At 37.6% G+C, this 21,033-nt stretch overlaps 1 protein-coding gene across 1 annotated transcript; it reads left to right on the plus strand.

Moving 5' to 3' along the window:
* Positions 1 to 5,647: 5,647 nt before the first annotated feature.
* On the plus strand, positions 5,648 to 6,298 carry LOC131688349 (craniofacial development protein 2-like). Its single transcript, XM_058972555.1, has one exon. The coding sequence runs from the start codon at positions 5,648 to 5,650 to the stop codon at positions 6,296 to 6,298; it is 651 nt and encodes a 216-aa protein (XP_058828538.1).
* The last annotated feature ends 14,735 nt before the right edge of the window (positions 6,299 to 21,033 follow it).

The following is a 21,033-nucleotide window of genomic DNA, read 5'->3' on the forward strand; positions in this document are numbered from 1 at the left end:
GACAATTCTAGACTCCCGCCCACTTCGCTTGAAATTTTTGAAATTGGTACCAGAGTTACAAATATTCAAATTCATTGAATGAAAATTGATCATATTCAGCCGCATTCAATTTCAATATTCAGTGACGCAGCTGAGAACGTCAAACGAACAAACCGCCCATTCATCCATGTAGATTTTCATTCGTCTTCGATTATTGCACGAAACGAACGTGCAGCAACGAATCGAATGCATCAAAGTAGGCCCTGTCACAATGTAAGCGATGATAATTCGACATAGATCTTTCATTAGGGCTTAAATCGCAAATGTAAACAAACTGCGTTTTCGCTATTATGACATTATGCGACAAAAATACTACAAGATTGAGGTGAAAATTAGTTAAAATGGTTTTTAGTTCGATTTATAATTAAAGAAAACAAAACGGCGAAACATGCATTTTCTTCGAGATTTCGACTTAGGCCCTTCTTCTCATATGGAATATAAAGGCTAAACTTACATTTTTTGACAGAACCGGGCGTACGGTTATTATTCACAAAATTATTCTTTAAACGGCGGTTCTATTATATAAATGATAAGCAATATCTACTAGGATCATGTCTACTCGATAGTTGTTGCACATAAACATTCGAATATTTCGATATTTTCATGAAATTCGAAGAAAAGATGCACGCGCCCTATCATTTACATTGGGTTTCTATGCGCCCATTTGCTGAGCCCTATTAAAAAGTATACTGTCAAGCTCGCCCATTTACCCAGCCCTACCCAGCAAGACAGAGTCAGTTTAGCCCTTTTACCGCGCCCTTCTGAAAATTATGTACACCGTTTAGCCCTTCCGCAAATGGTGGTTGCTGAAGGGCGAAATCACGACTGGGATGCAAATTGGGCGTAAGCATTTTTTTAGTTTCTACCTACTAAAAGCACATAGGAATTAAATTATTTGTTATATTGCCATAAGGTTTAACCAAAGATGCTTCCGGAAAAACATGGTCATAAAGTAATTTATACCTACAATAAAAACTACATTTAGAAAAGTATCGCCGTATATTGAAACTGATTTTTCTCCATTTGAGCACATTGCGACTTTGGCCCTATTGAAAGATCTGTGTCGAATTGTTGTCTTATATGCTTTACCGGCATTTGAAAACATTTGCCTAGATGATTAGTGAAATGAATATTATTGTACGATATTCAACTGAATGAATAACATGGATTTTTCAATGAATATTTTTTCTATTCACCACGAGTCGTATCAGACTCATTTTCAGCCGTCAAAAAAGAGCTTCGAATATTTTTAACTCTGATTGGTACTATGAGAAAATATGGTGAAAAAATATATTAAATGCTATAACTTTGGAAGTAGCAATTTGAAAATTACAATTTATACCTCTTTTTAAAGGAAAAAACCTTAGTATTTGAATGGAGATATTCCTGTTTCTAGAAAAATGCGGGAAAGTGGAATACTGGGTCATTTGGCCCCAAAATCCCCTATTTTTAATAATTTTTCTGCTTCGTGATGCAAATCATACTTATTTTGCAGTTTTTATAATGTGAAAAAATCTCAGAAATCGAATGGAACCTTTTTGAAAATTCTTAGGAATTCAGCAAAAATAGATTCGTTACCGGTAAAATTCAGAAACATCAAATTGCTAATGGATTGGAAACAGTTTCTTGAGAAAGTGCCAAAAGTTACTGAAAGTTGATCAGAATCAAAGTCAGCGTGTGTAATCAATTCGCCACAAATGTCACTTTATTCTGTCAAAACCAAATCAATTGTTGATGGATTCCTTACAGACGAATATCACGTAGGTCCATTGTGGAACAAAATTGGATAATAACCAGCAGAGCAATCATTAACAGGTAGTTTACCGATGGAAGTGCTTAGAGCATTATTCCAGGATCGGTTTTTAGCGTTAAAATAACCGATTATATAGAATTTCGATCGAGTTTTTGTAAGTCTTTCAAAAAATTAGTGTGCTCGCCAGTGCACGGAAAAGGCATATACGCTGCAGCAATAAAAATGATGAAGAGATGGCAAGACGCAATGTTTGGTTCTGCGATTAAGCGCTATTGCGATTCCTCCACCGAATCCCACAATTCGATCAAATCAATGAATAACAAAATTAGAGTTACTCTTCAATTTAATATTTGGTTTAAAAAAAGTTTCGGTCGCAACGGTTATATACACATTATGTACCCTCAAGAAGTTGGAAAATTTTTCTTCGCACGTTTTTAATGAACGAGTATTCCAATTTAATATATTTAAATGATTATTTAAAGTAATTATTAAACTTGAAATTCATTATAATTTTGTTAGCAAATTCCCAACCAGTTTGAAAAGCTTGAAACATGGAGGTAGAATCTGGCATTGCAGTAATTGAAATATTGATTGCTGCAAGAAATTCAATTTTTCTTCCATGATGCTACCTAGATCGGTTGGAGCAAAGGAAGCGTTGTGTGAGAACGAAATTGAAGGCATAGTAGTCATCGTTCTTTTAGCCACTGAAGCATGTGATGACATACCATTGTTATAATTCTATTTTATTTATTTATTTATTATTACTTCAACGGACCTCGACGGATCTTATTGAAGGAACCTTACATTTAATGTATAACATCGTAAGCTTATATATAGTAATAACACACATTGCAATCAAATTTAAATTTTGAAGCTGATTAAAACATTTAAACTTGTTTTCTTTAAGGCTCAAGTTACCTCAAGGCTTGGTAGTATGCGTAAGAAAAATTGTGTTCAGCTTTGCCACCAGATTATCCATTTAAACCTTTTCAAAACTCTAAAAGAAGAATATCAGTCGATTTATTAGATCATCACGATTCAATTCATGCAAAATACCTGCTGGAAAAACCATCGGCTTAGCTGGATGGTGCTTTTGAAAAAGTGGCTTTGATTTTTTATCACACTACCACACCGAGTTGGGGTACGCAACACAACTGCGCAATGAAAAAACCACAGCCACTTTTTCAAAAGCACCGTTTAGCTGAGTCGATGGTTTTTCCAGCAGGTATTTTACATGAATTGAATCGTTATGATCTAATAAATCGACTGATATTCTTCTTTTTGAGTTTTAGAAAGGTTTAAATGGATAATCCGGTGGCAAAGCTGAACACAAATTTTCCTACGCACACTACCAAGCGTTCAATTCTAATACATGCTTAAAAAAGGTAACTTGAACCTTAAGTGAACCTGAACAAGCAAGTAAATTTTTTCTTTGTTGTTTTTGTAGCTTTGAACGAGAATTTATATTTTTTCTCGAATACCAATTAGCGCGTTAGAAACTTTCTGTGGTCCTTTGTGTGCGATTTATCACTACAGATCATACATTTGGAATCCAAATAACATTTTTTGTTCCGTTCCCGGCATTTTCGACACTGGATCAGATTTTGAATTCTGCCCCCATGTCGTCTATAATGTTCCTGCTTTACTACTACGTGGAGTATAAGACGTGCTTTTCCTAAAACTTTCAAATTATTAATCTCATTACGGTTAAAATTAATTAAATCCTTGGATAATCCCAGAGCGATTGTGGTGCGTTGGAGCCGGAGGAGATTGTTGTTTCTTCTCATTAGCATAACGCACAATGCGAGGAAATTTATAAACTTCTTCTGCTTCACATTCGGATAAAACATCGACTGACTTGCTGCAATCAATTGGATTTTCTGGTGGAGAAGTTACTCTTTTTCGTTTCCTTTTAATATGTGGCACGCGGACTTTCTGGGAAAACCCACTCGTGTTGGAAGAATCAGACATTTCTTTTAGACTGAATTATTCTTGAACAAAAAAAACAGGTATTCTTGAGAAAGACTGAAGCTGTTGAAAAACTCTAGGTAAACCAGAAGTTATCAAGATTTGTGACTGGATCGAACGAAGGTTCAAACCGGCACAGTGACTGGAAATCGAAACAATCCCCTCTAACTTACTAAAGTACGTCTTGTGCTCTTATGCACAAATGATTTTTAACTAAATCCCATTTAGGGACCTGTCATACTAAGAACATGAAATTTAGAGATTTTCCAGGTTAAATCAATCTTATGAACAGAATTGAGTTTTAACCTATATTTTATATATTTATTTTTCTTTCTTATCCATTAGGATTTGCAACATGTTTAAGATCCGAATATAAGCTCTATCAACCAACATTTGTCTATGCCACTTTGCAGAATTATGTAGAAACATGGAGATATAAGAGATTTATTGTCCCATACATATCTAATTTTGGACTTTGGTACCATTTTATGAATTTAAAAATTCACAAATATTAACTTATTTAAAAGCATTGATCTCGGCATTGGTCCCATTCATATTCGCCACAGTCATTGAACACTGTCTGATTTTGACATCACCGTGTACGTACATGGTTCTACAAAATCCACACCCGCCATTGACACAGCATGATATTTCATTAATTCCAATTTTCGCATTTGTTTGTTCTTCCGATTAATGAGCGCCGAAAATCCCTTCGGGCCTCTGCAATCCGCACTTCTGCTTTTATTGCACACACGCGCAATATTCGGACGGACTTCATTAGCTTTCCATTCAAATGAGTTACGATCGACAATATTTTGAGTCGTAAATAATTTTAATACATCCTCTCACAACGGACACTTGCATGAATCGAGAGGCGATAAATTTTAATTCGTGCTTAAATTTTAATTAACACTGTGTGCCCTCAGTGAAAGTAATGGGAGTGGGTCAGAAAGGACAAATTAAACGGACATTTAAATTCGTTGGCTCCTTCTCGTGGGTTAGTGTTGCCTCTGAAATCCTAGCACCGGACGTGACCCTGCTTGGCGTGAAGTTCGGGCTTTTGTCGAATTCATTATTGATTTCGGGTGTAATTCAATTTGCCTTTCACTACATCGCATTTCGAAAGTTGAGGTTTTCCGCTGACACACTGGCGAAGTTTTGGTTTTTGCGGAAAGGGAGAGATCGATCGATTTTCACCCTTCTTTCCGCTGGAAATTTGAATACTCATTCTAGGGCAGAATGGGTCCATCAAGGACAACAAAATGATAGAAATTTAGGGAAATAATTGTAAGTTAAAATTAACATTTCCCTTCGTTTACTCCCACTAAACTGGACTTGTTTGAGTTCACGGATCTGTTGGTTCACGTATAGAAACATGCATCCGAAACGCGTGATGTAGCAACAAGAACAACCACCATGAATTAGCAGCAACATTTTTGAAATTTGACATTAGAGACACGTGACTGAACGTGTGCACCTTCAATTTTACTTTCATCTCCTGGCACCCGTGAAGGGGAGACACACGTTCTCGTATATTGCTTTTATTACTTCTGGCCAAATTGTAGGTCGTTAATTTTATTACTTTTGCATTTGTAACCTAGCTTTTGTTGTCAAGTGTTTTGTTTTTTTATGTTGTAGCCATTTTGAACTGTAAGTAGGATTTATGTGAAGGAGCGAAACTTAAATTAATATCCGATTCAGTAACATAGATAATCAAAGTTTTCAAAACACAATTTTCATAAACTAGTCGTAATGTTTGGTTTTAGTAAAAATAACTCCGAAGTTTTTTCATAGTGATCGGCAAGCAGATGAAGCGTGTTATAAGGTGGAAACCGGTTAGCGAGCGAATCTGTATTGAGGGTACGGGGCAAATTCTTCAACTACAGCATGATCAACATCTATGCACCGACAAACGATAAACCCGATGACGTGAAGGACGCGTTTTACGAGTGTCTCGACAAAACCTACGGAGAGTACCCAAAGCATGACGTGAAAATTGTTATCGGGGACGCCAACGCTCAGGTCGGTAGAGAGGGCTTTTTCCGTCCAATCATTGGTAAGGAGAGCCTTCACTCTGTAACTAAAGACGGCCTGAGACTAGTGACCTGCGCTGCAGTTAGAGGGATGGCCATCAACAGCACTTACTTTGCACGCAAAGACATCCGTACGCACACCTGGATGCACCCGAATGGCGAAACTTGCAATCAAATAGACCATGTCCTGGTAGACGGTCGACACTTCTCGCATGTTTTAGATGTTAGGACCTTCAGAGGACCAAACATCCACTCTGATCACTATCTCGTTGTCAGTAACATTCGAGCACGGTTATCAACCGTAGCGGACTCAAGAACTCAGCGACCATTGCGTTTCAATATCCAGCGCTTCTCAGCAGAAGGTGTGACGGACGAGTACCGCCAGAAGCTGGATGAGCGGATAAGGGGAATCAACGTAGACGACAACTTCAACAATCTATGGGAGTCAATCCACGGAGCGGTGAGCACAGCAGCGCGAGAAGTAATAGGTACTTCTCAGAGATGACCCAGAAACGGTTAGTTCGATGAGGAGTGCCAGAGAGTGACGGATGAGAAAAATGCTGCCAGAAGCCGGATGTTATTGTCTGGTACCCGGCAAAACAGAGAGCGGTACAAGGAAGCAAGAGGAGCCGAAAAAAGAATTCACCGCAGAAAGAAAAAAGCAGTTCGAGGAGAACGTCATTACTGAGGCGCAAAACAGTATGGAACAAAATGATATGCGGAAATTTTATGAAACTGTCAATGGCGTACGAAGAAAAACAGCGCCGTCTCCCGTCATGTGCAATGACCGTGAAGGTAACTTGCTGACAGATAAAACTATGGTAGCAGCCAGGTGGAGAGAGCACTTCGAGACATTGTTGAATGGAGAGAATGTTAGCGCGTCAACGAACAGAATAAGGATAAGTAACAATGGACAAGCTGTGGAGCCTCCGAAGCTAGAAGAGATGAAAAAGGCAATCAAAGAGCTGAAAAATTGTAAGGCTGCTGGAAAGAACGAGCTCCCGGCCGAACTTTTCAAACACGGGTGAGCAGCTGTACGAAATACTTCACCGTACTCTTTTGAAGGTATGGGAAGAAGAAGAACTACCTGCTGACTGGCTAGAGGGCCTCATTTGTCCCTTATACAAAAAGGGACACAGACTGGAGTGCGCCAATTATCGAGGAATTTCGCTCCTCAATTCGGCGTACGAAATTATGTCACGTTTTCTGTTCAACAGATTGAGGCCATTGGAGGAGTCTTACGTCGGCGAATACCAAGGTGGTTTTCGTGAAGAACGATCAACAACGGATCAAATGTCTACCCTGCGAGAGATCCTAGATAAATTCCGGGAATACAACTTGCAGCCACACCATCTGTTTATTGATTTCAAAGCGGCGTACGATTCAGTGCGGTGGGCTGGTCATGTGGCACGAATGCCGGAAGAACGACAGGCGAAGATAATATTCAGTAGGGAACCTGCAAGAGACCGACGACTCCGTGGCAGGCCGCGTACACGATGGCTGTTTGCTGTGGAAGAGGACCTAAAAGAACACAATGTCCAGGGTGACTGGAAGAGATTGGCCCAGGACCGGATCCAGTGGAGGAGAATTCTTCACTCGGCGTAGATTCAACGAAGCGAATTGTTACCCATCAAGTATCAAGTAACTCCGAAGTTTAGATAGCATCCATAATTGTCAAAACAGACCTATTCCATACGGAATACGCGACTGAAAGTTTTAAAAGGCAAGGATCATTAAACCAATTGATACTTCGTTTTTTCAAAGAGAATAGGAAAGGAAAGCAAAATTACTTCATTGAATAGACTAATAGAGCAAAGTAAATAAACAATACTTATGCCTCGTTTGACATCTTGTAGTAAAATGAACATGTTACGCAAATTTATTATTTTGGAAATAATTACTGCGAGTAAGATTTTAAAAATACCTGATTGGTTTCATAACAACCATATCTTGATCATAATTGGAGATAATACCTTAGATTAATTTAGACGACGGACTGCCGAGTTTCCTATTCACAGTGACGGTGATGTCACAAATGAACTGTTCATTTTTGACAGTTCGCTTGTAGAGGAACTGTGGACGGTAAGACGGATAGGGGGGTAGGAATTAGGAATCAGAATATATTGGCTCAAATGGCACGTTCCCCGTTAGAGATGGTCGGCTTCGGGGTTTTGGACCCGAAACCCGGACCCTACCCGAACCCGTAAATTAAATTTTCTGTATGTTCTGTAAATTTAAACTTCTCGGTTCCGGGCTTCGGGTTTTCTAATTTGAATTTCTCGGGTTCGGGTTTTTGAAATTTTAAACTTTCGGTTCAGGTCGGGTTCGAATTTGGAATTTTCCGATTCGGGTTGGGTTCGGCTTTTTAACAGATCACACCCAAACATGACGTGACCACTGGACGCTATTAGTTTTGTTTTTTGATATGTTGTTTACTTTCTGAGATACAGGTGATTATGTAAAAAAACGCTTTTAATCCACCTAACAGTGTGATGATACATTTCGTATAATTCTTATCGCTTCGGGTATTATATCGATTGAGAACATTTATAACTTGATGCTTCGCGATGTTATTGATAAAACAATAGTGGGGATAGTGGCAGGACTCAGAGAATCACTCAAATCAGCATAGGACAACGTCAGTGCTAGAAATCTCAAAGGCTAAACCAATTTGATGGAAAAGCGGAAAAATGGCCGATAAAATAGACATACAAACGAATTATCGCTAATGCTCCATTAATAACATATATAAATTCTTCAATCAATGCATTGTATAGGGAAATCTGAATTTTCCTAAAGTAGTTATATGTGTTGTGCTGAGTCAAAAAATTCGAAAAACAAATTTTTGAATGTAATTGAAGTTCATACTCTCAATAGCGTTTAGTTAAATTTCCAATGCGACTGAGAACTAAGCACTGAAATTTCAGCGCTTGATAACTCGCAACCTCTCAATTGCATCCGTGAATAGTTCAAGCTTTACTTCGATATCAACTTTTTCTAAAAATGGCTTTCCAGTAGTATCTTTGATCTGAATTATTAACCCTAATCCTAATGCCAAAGAATCATCATCATTACTGGAATGTTCTTTTTCACGAAACTTTACGATAACCTTCCGTCACTTCTATTGAAAATTTTCAAATACTTTATAATTTTCACAAACTTATTAGGAAAAGTTGTGTAAGAAGCTTTTGTAATATTGTGTAGGAAAAAGCTGCAACATATAAACCCTTGAGTATACCAATTAATTTCGCACGAATGGGAATAAGTTCACCGAATTTTGGAAGAAGTCGATAAAATAACACCTTGAAATCTACCTAAAAATTGGTGTAGTTCGATGCAATTGAAAGAAAATATCCTCAGAAAATGGGATGTACCTATTGTGAATAATAAACACAGTAAAGACCCGTTTTTATTAGCTCCATGGTGTATTTTAGGCTGACAAAATGGGGACATTGACTAAATCGGGATATTTTTTTCTTCATAATAAACTGAAGCTGTTAAAATATTCTTCCCTTCCCTTGCACAGCGTTTTAAAACGTCGTTTTCGTGCTCAAAATTGATAGCGTCTAAGCCGTTAATTTTAGAAGTATAGTTTGTTCGGAGAAATTGTTGCCCTTACAATTGCACATCCACAGGAGTATATCGTTCAGTGATTAATTCACCTATAAGTGATATACGAACTAACTGAGATAGAAACTTTCTGCCTTCGGCAAAGTTATAATTTATTTATCCAATTTAAACAGAAAATATCAACATTATTAAACACATGCAAATATACACTTTTGAAAATTTTAGAAAAGCAAGCCATTTACATTGCATGTTACTGCAAACGTGTTCTATGCAATTTACCATGAAGAGATGAAGCTGCTTGTCACAGTGCGTTTGAATATTTCATTTTATACCACTGCGATGGTATATTGTTTTGAACATAACACTCGGGGAGAATCCCGTCGACTAACATCGGGCCACTATATGAAAGCAAAAAGCTAGTACTTTAAGTATTGTATAGTGTTGTTTGCTCCTTAACTACCGAAGTTACTCCAAAAATATCATAAAAATTGGAATATCTCTTTAAATTCAATTTGTGTTTCGATACCACAAACAACTTTCCAAGAAGATAGAAGAATGTCTAAAAAGATTATCATGAAAAAACTAATGTTAAGGGGTCTTCGATATGGTATGTTCCATAACTGGTAAACTATTAAAGCTAGATATACGGTGTCTATAGCAATTTCTTTTATAGTAATATTTGCTGCAACTTTGCCGAAGACAGAATGTCTTAAAATCTTAATTAGTTCAGAAAATTTCGTATATCACTTATAGGTGAATTAATCAGTGAACGATTTCTGCTGTGGATGTGAAGTTGTAAGAGTAACAACTTCTCCGAACAAACTATACTTCAATAGTTAACGGTTTAGACGCTATTAATGTTGAGCACGAAAACGACGCATTAAAACACTGTGCCTTTATGTAGTCTAATAACTATTTCTGATTATTTAATACAGTCCTCTAGGGCAAAAATTTAAAAAAATGATTCTTTTATTTTTGCATATTTGGAAACATGCTCAAGAAAAGATTTACTCGAATTCAGCCTTGTTCGTCTGCTAGAGCCTATCGAACATATTTTCATAGGAGGCTGACCAAATTGGGAACTGACCAAATCGGGTCTTTAATGTATTATAATAGATAGGCAGTATTTGAAGAAGTTTCTTGTGGACGAGTGTAGAAGGACTTTGTCCCTACGTACTTGGAGTCAGCGTCGTAGTCAGAAATTCGGTTTGGTGGGGGTTTGGTGAAAATCTAACTTACTGTCCAAATGGCATAATTATGAAAACGGCATCTTTGAAGTTTTAAAATTATGAAGAATCAGTTTTCCAAAAAAACGTAACAGAGTTCTTGTCTTTAGCAATTATGTTGAGACTTTCATTTAAAACAACTTTATTGTAGGCATGAATACTATGTATATGGAGTATATTGAGTTATAGAATGACATTTACGAAGTGTTCCGTAATTTAGTTTTTTTTTTTCGAAAATAACTTTTGATTGTGAGCTTCACAAACTCAAGCTTTGGATAAAATGTAAATTTTATTGTTTATAAACAATAAAAGAGATTTATCATAAGCAGTAAAATCATAATAATTTATTATAGTGGTAAATATAAATAGCCTTATATATGTTGATACCCTAAACACATGGAGCCTTCATGTCTTCAACAAAGTGGTTTGTAGTAGTACTCCCGATAATTTTGTTGAAGACATTAAGTCTGGAACTAAATTTGTTTGAAGAGTAAATTCTCCATAAATACTTCTTGGAGGATATAACGCCAAAATTATTTTATCAAATGATGTGCTGTTTAACGTTTGTAAAATTCATGGAAGATATTAAACCTGCGAAATTGGCGGTTTCAAAATGATGTTATCTTGACCTTAAATTATTGTTTTCAAACATTTATTTTACCTATTCATATAAATGGTTATACAACAAAAATCAAATGTTAACACAAATGGATAAGGATCTGCCAGAGTCAAATGGAAATCCAAGCACGGTGCATAGATGTCAACGAAAGAGAAAACTTTTCTCTTTTGTTTGCTATCAACGGCTGCGTTGGGCAATTGACGGTTCGTCTGGAATTTCCCACCAAAATGAATTTTGGAAGTTTTTGAACCCTAATCATATGTTTGTCAAGTAATATATCAATAAGGATAATATACTGGACAATCTTTTTCTTCACCAACCATTATTTTTATTTCCGCTGATTGGGAATACTATACAACGAAAAGACTAGTTTTATTTCATATTAGAACGATTTTATTGGCCTGATAAGGACAGTTGTTCCCTCCCATCAAGCCATATTTTTAGACAAACATGTGCAAAGGGCCTAAGTGCAAATGAGAGTATCTCTGTGTTCACTTTGTCTTCTGATTATAATCAATTCTCGACAAACATATGATTACGGCTTTAAAGCCAACTGTCAAAATTTTCTTTGAAAGGAAATTCCGGACAAACCTGAAGATCTACAGATAACTCTTAATACAATTGTTAACGTCAATATTAAAATTTTTTAATTGCTAACTTATAACTAGATTTAGTGGAATACAGGTTTCGAGAGCAGTTTCGTTGAATTTACTGCAACATCAGTCCACCGAATTATTCTGGCCATAAGCTGTACGATGTCTAGGAATCCACAAAGGCGGACGATTCCTTATATCACGAGGAGGAACAAACAATTTAATCCTAGAAAGAATGTCGAGATAGTCAATATTGTTCGATAACATATCGTAGATAAACATTCTTTGCAAGAAACTAAGGCGAGACTCTAACGTTAGTAAATCTAGCAACATTCATATGTTATTGTACGGCGGAAGACGGATAGGGTCGTTCCAAGGCAGTTTTCTGAGAGCAAATCGTACAAAGCTTCTCTGAACACGCTCCAACCGATTACTTTGGGCGGCGTTGTATGGCGTCCTTACTTGTACAGCATACTCTAAGGTGCTCCGGACCAGTGCGCAGTATATTGATTTCAGCGCGTAGAAATCCACAAACTCAACTGTGTTCCGTTACAGAAAGCCCAGTGTTGCAAAATCCGTCGCCGTTGTTGCAGTGATGTGGTCGGCTAATCGAAGTTTTCTGTCGAACAACACTCCTAAGTCACGGATAGAATCCATCCTCTCGATGACACAAGCTTGAAGGACATATTCGCAATACATTACAATTGGCGAGCGCCCGAAACTTACCACCTTACATTTATCGATGTTGATCTGCATGCCGTTTAGTAAACACCATTCTTCTATATTGTCATCTTGGAGCACAGCAGAGTCGAGTCCTGAGGCAATTGAGCGAAAGATTTTCAGATCATCAGCGTAGAGTAGTTTTCCAGACTTGATGCGGGTGCAGAGATCGTTGATGAATAATAGAAAGATAAGTGGCCCTAGGTGACTTCCTTTAGGCACACCGGTTGGCGTTTCGAACGTGCTTGAACGTGTGGTACCGATTCTAACGAAAGCGGATCGCTCGGAGAGGTAGGAACGTAGCCATATCTGGTTACCCATCCAGGAAAACCTAATCGCTCCAGCTTCAGAACAGCAATGTTGTGGGGCACCTTGTCGAATGCTTTCGCGAAATCAAAATATATTGCGTCCACTTGTTGCCGCTTCTTGACAGCTGGAATCAGAAAACTTGTGTACGTCATCTAGTTCGAAGTGGCGGAACGTTTTTTTACAAATCCGTTTTGACGTTCGTCGATAATGTTGGAAGAAGCAGGGTACATCGCATTGTACATAAATTTTTCCAGAACTTTAGCTAGACAGTTCAGCATCGAGATTCCTCTGTAGTTTTCGATATTGTGGATGTTTCCAGCTTTATGGATGGGAACTATAGCAGCTTCTTTCCATACACTTGGGAAAACATTTTCCGAGATAGAGAGCTGGAAAATTATGCTTACTGGTGCAGCTCGGGCACATTTTTTTATAAACGCAGGAGGCAAGAAATCCGGACCAGGCTCTTTCAACGGATCAACGCTGGACAGAGCGCTGAATACATTGGCATCATTTACGTTAGGACGAGGTAGGTTGATAGAAGATAGGCATATTCTGGTATACCTCCGGAACGTTTTCTGGTATTTATAAACGTCCAGAATGTCAAGGGATTGTTACGAAGGCTGCGTTGGACTTTGTTCAGATACTCACCGAATGCACTGTTACATATTGCAGTTCCATTCGACGAAGAATAGTTCTGTTGTCGTCGGTCCTACGACGTAAGTATCGTTTTCGTATTTTCCGGAGTACGTTGCGTAGGATTCCACCACGAAAACTTATAATCTGCTTTTCTGCTGATACATTTTTTTAGGAACATTGCGGTGAAGAATCTCATATATTGCCTCGTTGAACGCCGCAACTGCCTGATCTAAATCATTTCCATCCAACATATCACGCCAATTGATTGCACCGATGGCCATTGAGACTTCATGAGGTTGCATCGAGTAAAGTCAAAGTTGAGATCGTCATTGATTGTATCGAAAGCGTCACTACCATCAGAACGCGTATCAAATCTTAAAACGAAGGGTTTATGGTGAGGGTCTACCTTCAGTATAGATGTCGGAGGCTCAATCCAGAGATGCCAGATTTGCAGACAAGTCTGCAAATTCGCAGACTTTTAATTTAAGCTGCAGATTTTTTGGATGACGCAGATATTTGCAGATTTTCTAGTTTGGTTGCAGATATTTGCAGATTTTTATGTTTTGTTGCAGATATTTGCAGATTTTTGAATATAAAGGCTTTTGGTTACACTAGCTTTCTTGACATTTTTTGTTCTTCCCAGACTTTTAAAATTATTATTGCAGACATTTAAAAAAAGTACCTGGCATCTCTGGCTCAATCAGTTCGAACACGTCCGTGTCGTTGACGAAAGCCAAATCAACGGTCCGTCCATTCACGTTGCTAAGAGAGCAGATTTGATACAAACCACCAGCGTTTCTGTGATAGCCATCTCTTGTTCCGATGTTGCATTTTCAGGAATGTAGCACTTTAGGTCGTCAAGATCCACCGAAGATGAGGGAGATTGTAATCGCCTACAAAATGTACATTGTCTTGTCGGTTGGTCTTCTCTAGAATTTTCTGGACCGTTATACATGTCAAGATCGCTGCTCGGTCTCAGATAAATGCAGCAAACATATAAAGATTGGCCTGGCAGTGAAAAACGTACGACAACTTGTTCCAAATGTTTACATCCAGGTAACTTTAGTACAGTTCCAGTTAAATTTTTCTTTATCGCTATAAGAACACCACCTCCGCGGCTTAGATGACTGGTAGAAGAGTTGCGATCGCATCGGTAGATTGCGTAGTTCGTCGATAGCTCAGCGTTTAATATGTCATCACGTAGCCAGGTTTCGGTGAGAACAATAATATCGTAGTCGCAGGAGGTGAGGGCAAGCAAGAAGACCTGCGTTTTAGTTCTCATTTTGCGAACGTTCTGGTAGTAGACGGACAGGAAATCTTGTGCTGTAGGCGACGGTGTGCTATGGACCAAAAGGTTTTCAGGGAGCGGATTATCACTTAAAGCAACAACTTTGTAGGTTCCGTATGTTTCGAGATAGGGCATGTTTTGGGTAAAAAATTTACTTACAGATTATGTTTCCAAAAATGCGCCATATTTCGAAAATTTGAAGGACGTACAAAGTTAGTATCTTCAGAAGATATACTTATAAGTACCAGACAAACAACTTTGTCACCATCGTTCTATATCATCCCATTAAAAAGTTGATAGCATCGCCGCCCTAGCGACTGAATTCCGAACTAATACTAAACGATCAAATAAAGCGCTAGATGCCATGCAACAACTTCGCCAAAGACACCATATCTCTTAAACGAAAGATAAGGAAAGGACACGTGAATTGTGGGTTACCCCCTTTTGGACGCTAAGGGTTACCCCCTCGAACTACAAAAATGCTCGTGAATTGAAAAGTAGTTCATGTAATGACCTTATTTTTTCTAGACAACTTGGGTCAATGAACTACTCGTATATTTTAACAATAAAAACAATGTTGCGGAAATGCGGAAGTTTTTTTTTCCATTTTCTGTAAAAACGCAAAATGTGGGTTAGTCCCTTTTGGACGACAGCTATTCATATTTAGATGTGTAAACTAGTTTCATTAAACTTTGATGAAGATGTCATCTAAATCCAGAAAATAATTTTCTCAGCTTAGCACCCTTGTAAGGCGTGGTGCTGGAGTGATTAAAATAGAAGCTGATTGATACGGAAGTATAGAAAACTCTGGGTCAAACTGAGAGCCCCTAGATCTGTTAAAAAGATTGAAGAATTAGTTAGGTTGAGAAATTGAAATAAATTTATTTGAAAAGGGGTGGGTCTGAAGGTGATATCTGAGAGCGGTTTAATGTGAGGGGGTGAGGGGAGGGTCTCGTGATATGTGGTAACCCCTCACCACACACCCCTTGCTGCGCACCAGAACTTATTTTAGGATTATGTGGACAATTTTCAGAGTGTTGGCATAACCTTTCTATATTGGAAACGTTAAAATAAGCCAAATCAAATAAGTCCAACAAAGTCAATTTTCGTCAACAAAATGGCCGGCGCAAGTGGCCAAAATGACTTTGGTTAGTCATAAGTGATATAGACTGGTAAATTGAAGTAATTTTGAACCCTTTTTCAAAAAGTGTTGCATCATTTTGATATCACGGTGCACAGTGGCACGACTTAGAACAAAATGTGGACTAAAGTTCAAACTTTTCCGTATCGATTCATATAGGACGTTTTTATGTAATTTTGGTACGTTGAATTCGTTTTCGATATTGAAACATTTCAAAAATAAACATTTACTATTCATTAGGGTGTCTCAAAAATATTTTTTTTTCTAAATCGTTCTTAAAATTTGTGTATATTAATTTTTGTGTGCTAAATCGTTTTCGATATTAACATTTGTAAAAAAAAAATTCATTATACATTAGGGTGGCTCAAAACTAATTATTTTGTTGTGAAGGTTCAAAATTTTTTTAAAGACATTTTTGTGCGCTGAATCCTTATGTTGGTTATAAAAATAGACATTAACTTTACTACTTATTAGAGTGGCTCAAAAGTAAATATTTTGTCTTTTATAATGATTTCTTTCAATTGTAATTTTGGAATTTATTTTCCGTATGGAACCGAATTGATTGACATCTCATTATGGGGCTTCAGAAATGACTATATTATTTTTAAGGATCAAATAAGATGTGATCGACTAATTTTGGAATGTTTTATTCATTAGTGGGTTACTTGGTATGAAAACTACATTTTCTTTCATTTTCAAAACAAACATTTTGAGCGTCTTGGTGGAATATTGATTTACATTCACTACTCAACAAGATGGTTAACGATTTTGTTTTCGCAGGTGTGTTTTAAGTTACTTAGATTGCTTATTTCATACCTTAAATAAAAATATATCCAAAATCCTTTTTTCGCGTATATGGTTCATTTAAAAATGGTCTTATTTTAATTGGAAAACATCGCATACCCTTAAGCTATATCAGTGCTATGCAAACTCGGATAAAATAGTCTCACCAAATGACTAGAACTCAACTGTGTTCACTCAATTTGACAGTTATTGCGTAAGTTAGCAATAATAGTTCATGAAACATTTTATGACACATTTCAATGGTTGAAAATATTTACTGATTTTTAAACATTCTTAATTCCTTTACCACTTAAAAACCATACTTCCAACTCGGCTTCTTACTCTTGATCACTAGTAAAACCCTCGTAGATCATGCTCTAAATGCTATTTGAAAGTTGTGAATAAATTAATGTCATTATTCTAGTTATAAAGTGAATATTCAAATTAAACATCAGTAATAACCATGCGTCTCCATTCACAGTTTTTTTTAAATTTTGACTGCTTATCGCAAGTTTTCGTAAAACTAGCATAGGCTCATTTTAAACAGAAAATGAAATGCTTTCGAATGAGCATAGTGTGATCGCGGGCATTCACGGGCGTCGTTGTTGTTTTCGCTTTAGAAGTTCGAATTCAATAAAAATTCATGACAAACAGTTATCTAAACACTAACTAAACCAACTAGTGACTTATTTTTGGCGATTTTACGATGTAATTTTATCATACAGATAGTTTTGGTGAAGTAATGCAATTCATAAAATCAACCGTTTCTTTGAAAAACGAGAATATCCGCATGTAGTTCCTATTGTCAAATAATGCAAAAAACACTTGAGTTATGCCCTTCAAAAAGCTGTCAAAAATTCATTTTGCATTCAAATCACCTAAAATCTCGCGAAAATGTCTCTGATGGCTCAGCTGATACGAGAAAAATACTAGTGAAAATATCACATAACCTTCATATATGGACTTAAGTCCGGGCTCGTCCCACTGTGCGGTGGTTTATATGGAAATTTGCTGTGTTCCCGCACTCTTTAACTCATAATTTTTGAACCGCCAGTCGGATCATAAAATTAATAACAGCCGAACCCGAGCAGAAGAAAATAACTTCAGAATACCAAATTCAGGTATACTTTACCCAATACTCAAACACCACAATAAGGTATTAAAGAGCCTTGCATAAGAGGTAAAATACCTAGAATAATAACTAAGACATGTACTACGAATAGCTAGTTGATAATGAAACGAGTTATTATAATACCTAAATAATAATAAAACCTTTTCAACCTTGCAATAACAAAATTCACTGTATGGCCGTATTCAATGAGGTATTTATTTGGTATCACTGGAATATACAAATAATATTAAAATAAAGTACCTCATTGAGGTATTAGGTAGGTATCAAAAAAATATTACTTCAATAACTGCTTAATACCTCAATGAGGTATTAATAATCATTTAGTACCAGGTTTTGGTATGACACTAGAAAATAGCATGCTCGAGTTATTGGCCAGTTATTTTCTCCTGGTCGGGAAGGGAAGATTTCACCTTTTTGAGACTAAGTTTCACCAAACATTGCTGATTTCGTTCGCAAACCAATGAAAATGAAAAACAAATCAAATTTACTACAAATTAAGGAAAGTAATGGTTTGCTGTATGCTACTCCAAAAGGGGACAACCCTAGATGGTTGTAATATTAATATCTTTAATCTTTGGTTGTAATAATTAACATGCTGTAACAAACCGCGATTGTTCTCTGCAGTCAGTTCGTGTCTTTATCATCCATGCATGAGTTGGCGCCTCGCCCTTATTAAATTTTCTTCCGATTGCTGCATTTCCCTGCTGCGTATAATTTCCGACTAATTAAATACCCAACCCAACCATCCTTTCCATTTTTTGTGTACGCTCTCTGTTCAGCTCAGCGTGAGAAAGCCGAACTCGCTCCGTTCGCGAAATAACGCAATGCAATGACCTTGATATCAGAAACCACCAACCGATGATGGAACACGATAAAGGCACCCGTCGTGACCGGTCGATGCAATTAGGAGCAAGAGGGATCCAGGGGAGCATACAACAGCAGTAAAATGAACGCGCTTATTACAAGATCGTATGAATATCGAGGCTCGTTAATTTTCAACAACGCAGTATCTTCACACGGTGTTCGTTACTTCCGTTCCATTCGGTGAGTCTGACTTGGTGGAACCTTTGTTGTTGATGGCGTTTTCGTGCTCAGCAACTGCACTGGCTGCAGCTCGTATTACCATGGGAAGTCGCCATATAGGTAAGTGTCAGCGTAAATAATGCCTACGTCTAAGTTGAAGTTAAGTCTACTTGGATTTCTTGTCTTTCTGTTTCTGATCTGGTCCACGATCGCAGCGAGATCGTATTTCTTCGTATTTATTTTCAAAGCAGCTCGGCTATCACAACAGTAGTATCAAGTGGTCTACAAATTAATTAAGGTTAAATGTATTCTCCAAACATCACTAGCAAAATTTTTCAAAGTCTGTCGAATATCAATTTATTCCAGCGGCAGTTTTGGTTGAAAATTGTTCCGTTTCTACTACTATGGCAAGCCAAGTGACAGAATCAGGCATCGTTGGCGTGTCATTGCTTTACACCGATCTACTCGACTGGTAAAAAAGCAAAACTTTCCATTCACTATACCCCCGTGGTGCCTCCTATTTGATGTCACATTCATATGCACATACGTTTATCTGCTCTATTGTGTATATGTCACCAAAACATCTCCACTCGGAGCGCACTATCAGCGACTCGCAAGTGACAACAGCACAGGAAGCTTTTCCATTTCTGGATGACACTTCGCTGTTCGAGTGAATGAGTGCGCGCCCGTCCTTTTGTAATAAAGTGCAATTATTTCGCGCTTCCTTTTAACCGTTGCTTCTTGGAGACACCCAGCCCAGCATCCCCAGCACCACCACAAAATCCAGACCTAGTAATTACTATAGCCAAATAATGACGCACTCCGAACTACCGGTCGAACTTGCCAATTAATTTCCAGTTTTCTCGCCATTTCCTCATGCCCCAAGCGGTTCAAGCGGTTTCGATGGGAAAGGATTCTTTTTCCCAGGATGCAGGATCCAGTTTCGGTTCTCCGTTGCCAGAGCAACTGGTTTTTCATTGATAAATTGTAGCTTTTGCTGGCCGAGCTTCTAGCGGGTTCGCCCGTTAAGATTGGTACCATTCTTCGGTGTTTGAATCTGCGGGGAAGATTTTTCCCACAACTGGTTCCACCCGGGACTAGTTTCCGATGCTGCGTCGACAAAATAACCGGTATATTTTTAACAACCACGTTCAGGTTGACTGAAAAGCACACCTGTGCTGGCGGAAATATGTTCGGTTCGTTCCATAAACACTTATTTTACCCCGTTGCTTGTGGTCAATTTATTCGCTACGGTGTTTCATTCATAAATTTTCGTACGATACATGTTCCCAGGCCTGGGATAGCAGCACACAGCTGGTGGGGCAGCAGGCAGGAACAGCGTAAGCATGTGTATAGTAAAAACATGATTGTAGGTTGAAGTTTTATCAATGGAAATGACCGTTTCGCGATCATTTACGCGGAGCAGCCCGTAGGTCACTACACGGACTGGTTCAGATCCTGTTCGTAAGAGTTTGTTGAACATGGTTACAGAAACCATCGTGTGGAAAGTGATTGACGGTTGAAGTGAAATGTTGTATGAAATGAAAAGATAATGGTCACAGAGACATTCGATCATGTCTTGAAATCTCGTGTCTTAGTCGTCGAAATAATTTGTTTTTAAATTCAGATTATGCTTTTTTTAAACATTGTGAAAATATTTATAAGAAAAATTTAACATTTTAAACGTTTCCAAATTTACGCAGAAGCTAGATAATAGACATTTCCAAACAATGATTTTACATTTCTTACAAAAGAAATGTATAGGTTTCGCTCAAACTTCGAAATCTTTTCCCGAGACCCAGACGGCCGAGTCTCATATGCCAATCGACTCAGCTCGACAAATTGAGACAATGTGTGTAATGTAATTATCTCAGCAATTGTAAAAGAAGTAAAATTTTCATTAGAAGTTTGGAATTCAAAAGGACAGTTGCTCTCGGTGATGCCTATGAAAAAATTTCACTTCGAAGTGAAATAACACATTATTTTATCTTTAAAATAACCTTATACAGGGTGTTTGGTTCATGAGTAAGAATCTCTCGAGGGGTGATTTACTGTCATATTTGGAGCAAAAAATCGTTCTACACATACCATCAAATCTCAACCGTTACTAAGTTATTGAACTTTTTGTGTTAAAAACTTAGTTGTCTTAAAATAGCTCTAACTCAAAAAATATACTTTGTATTTCAAATCTTTTAGATCC

Source organism: Topomyia yanbarensis, chromosome 3 (genome assembly GCF_030247195.1).
Source record: "Topomyia yanbarensis strain Yona2022 chromosome 3, ASM3024719v1, whole genome shotgun sequence".
NCBI classification, from domain to species: Eukaryota; Metazoa; Arthropoda; class Insecta; order Diptera; family Culicidae; genus Topomyia; species Topomyia yanbarensis.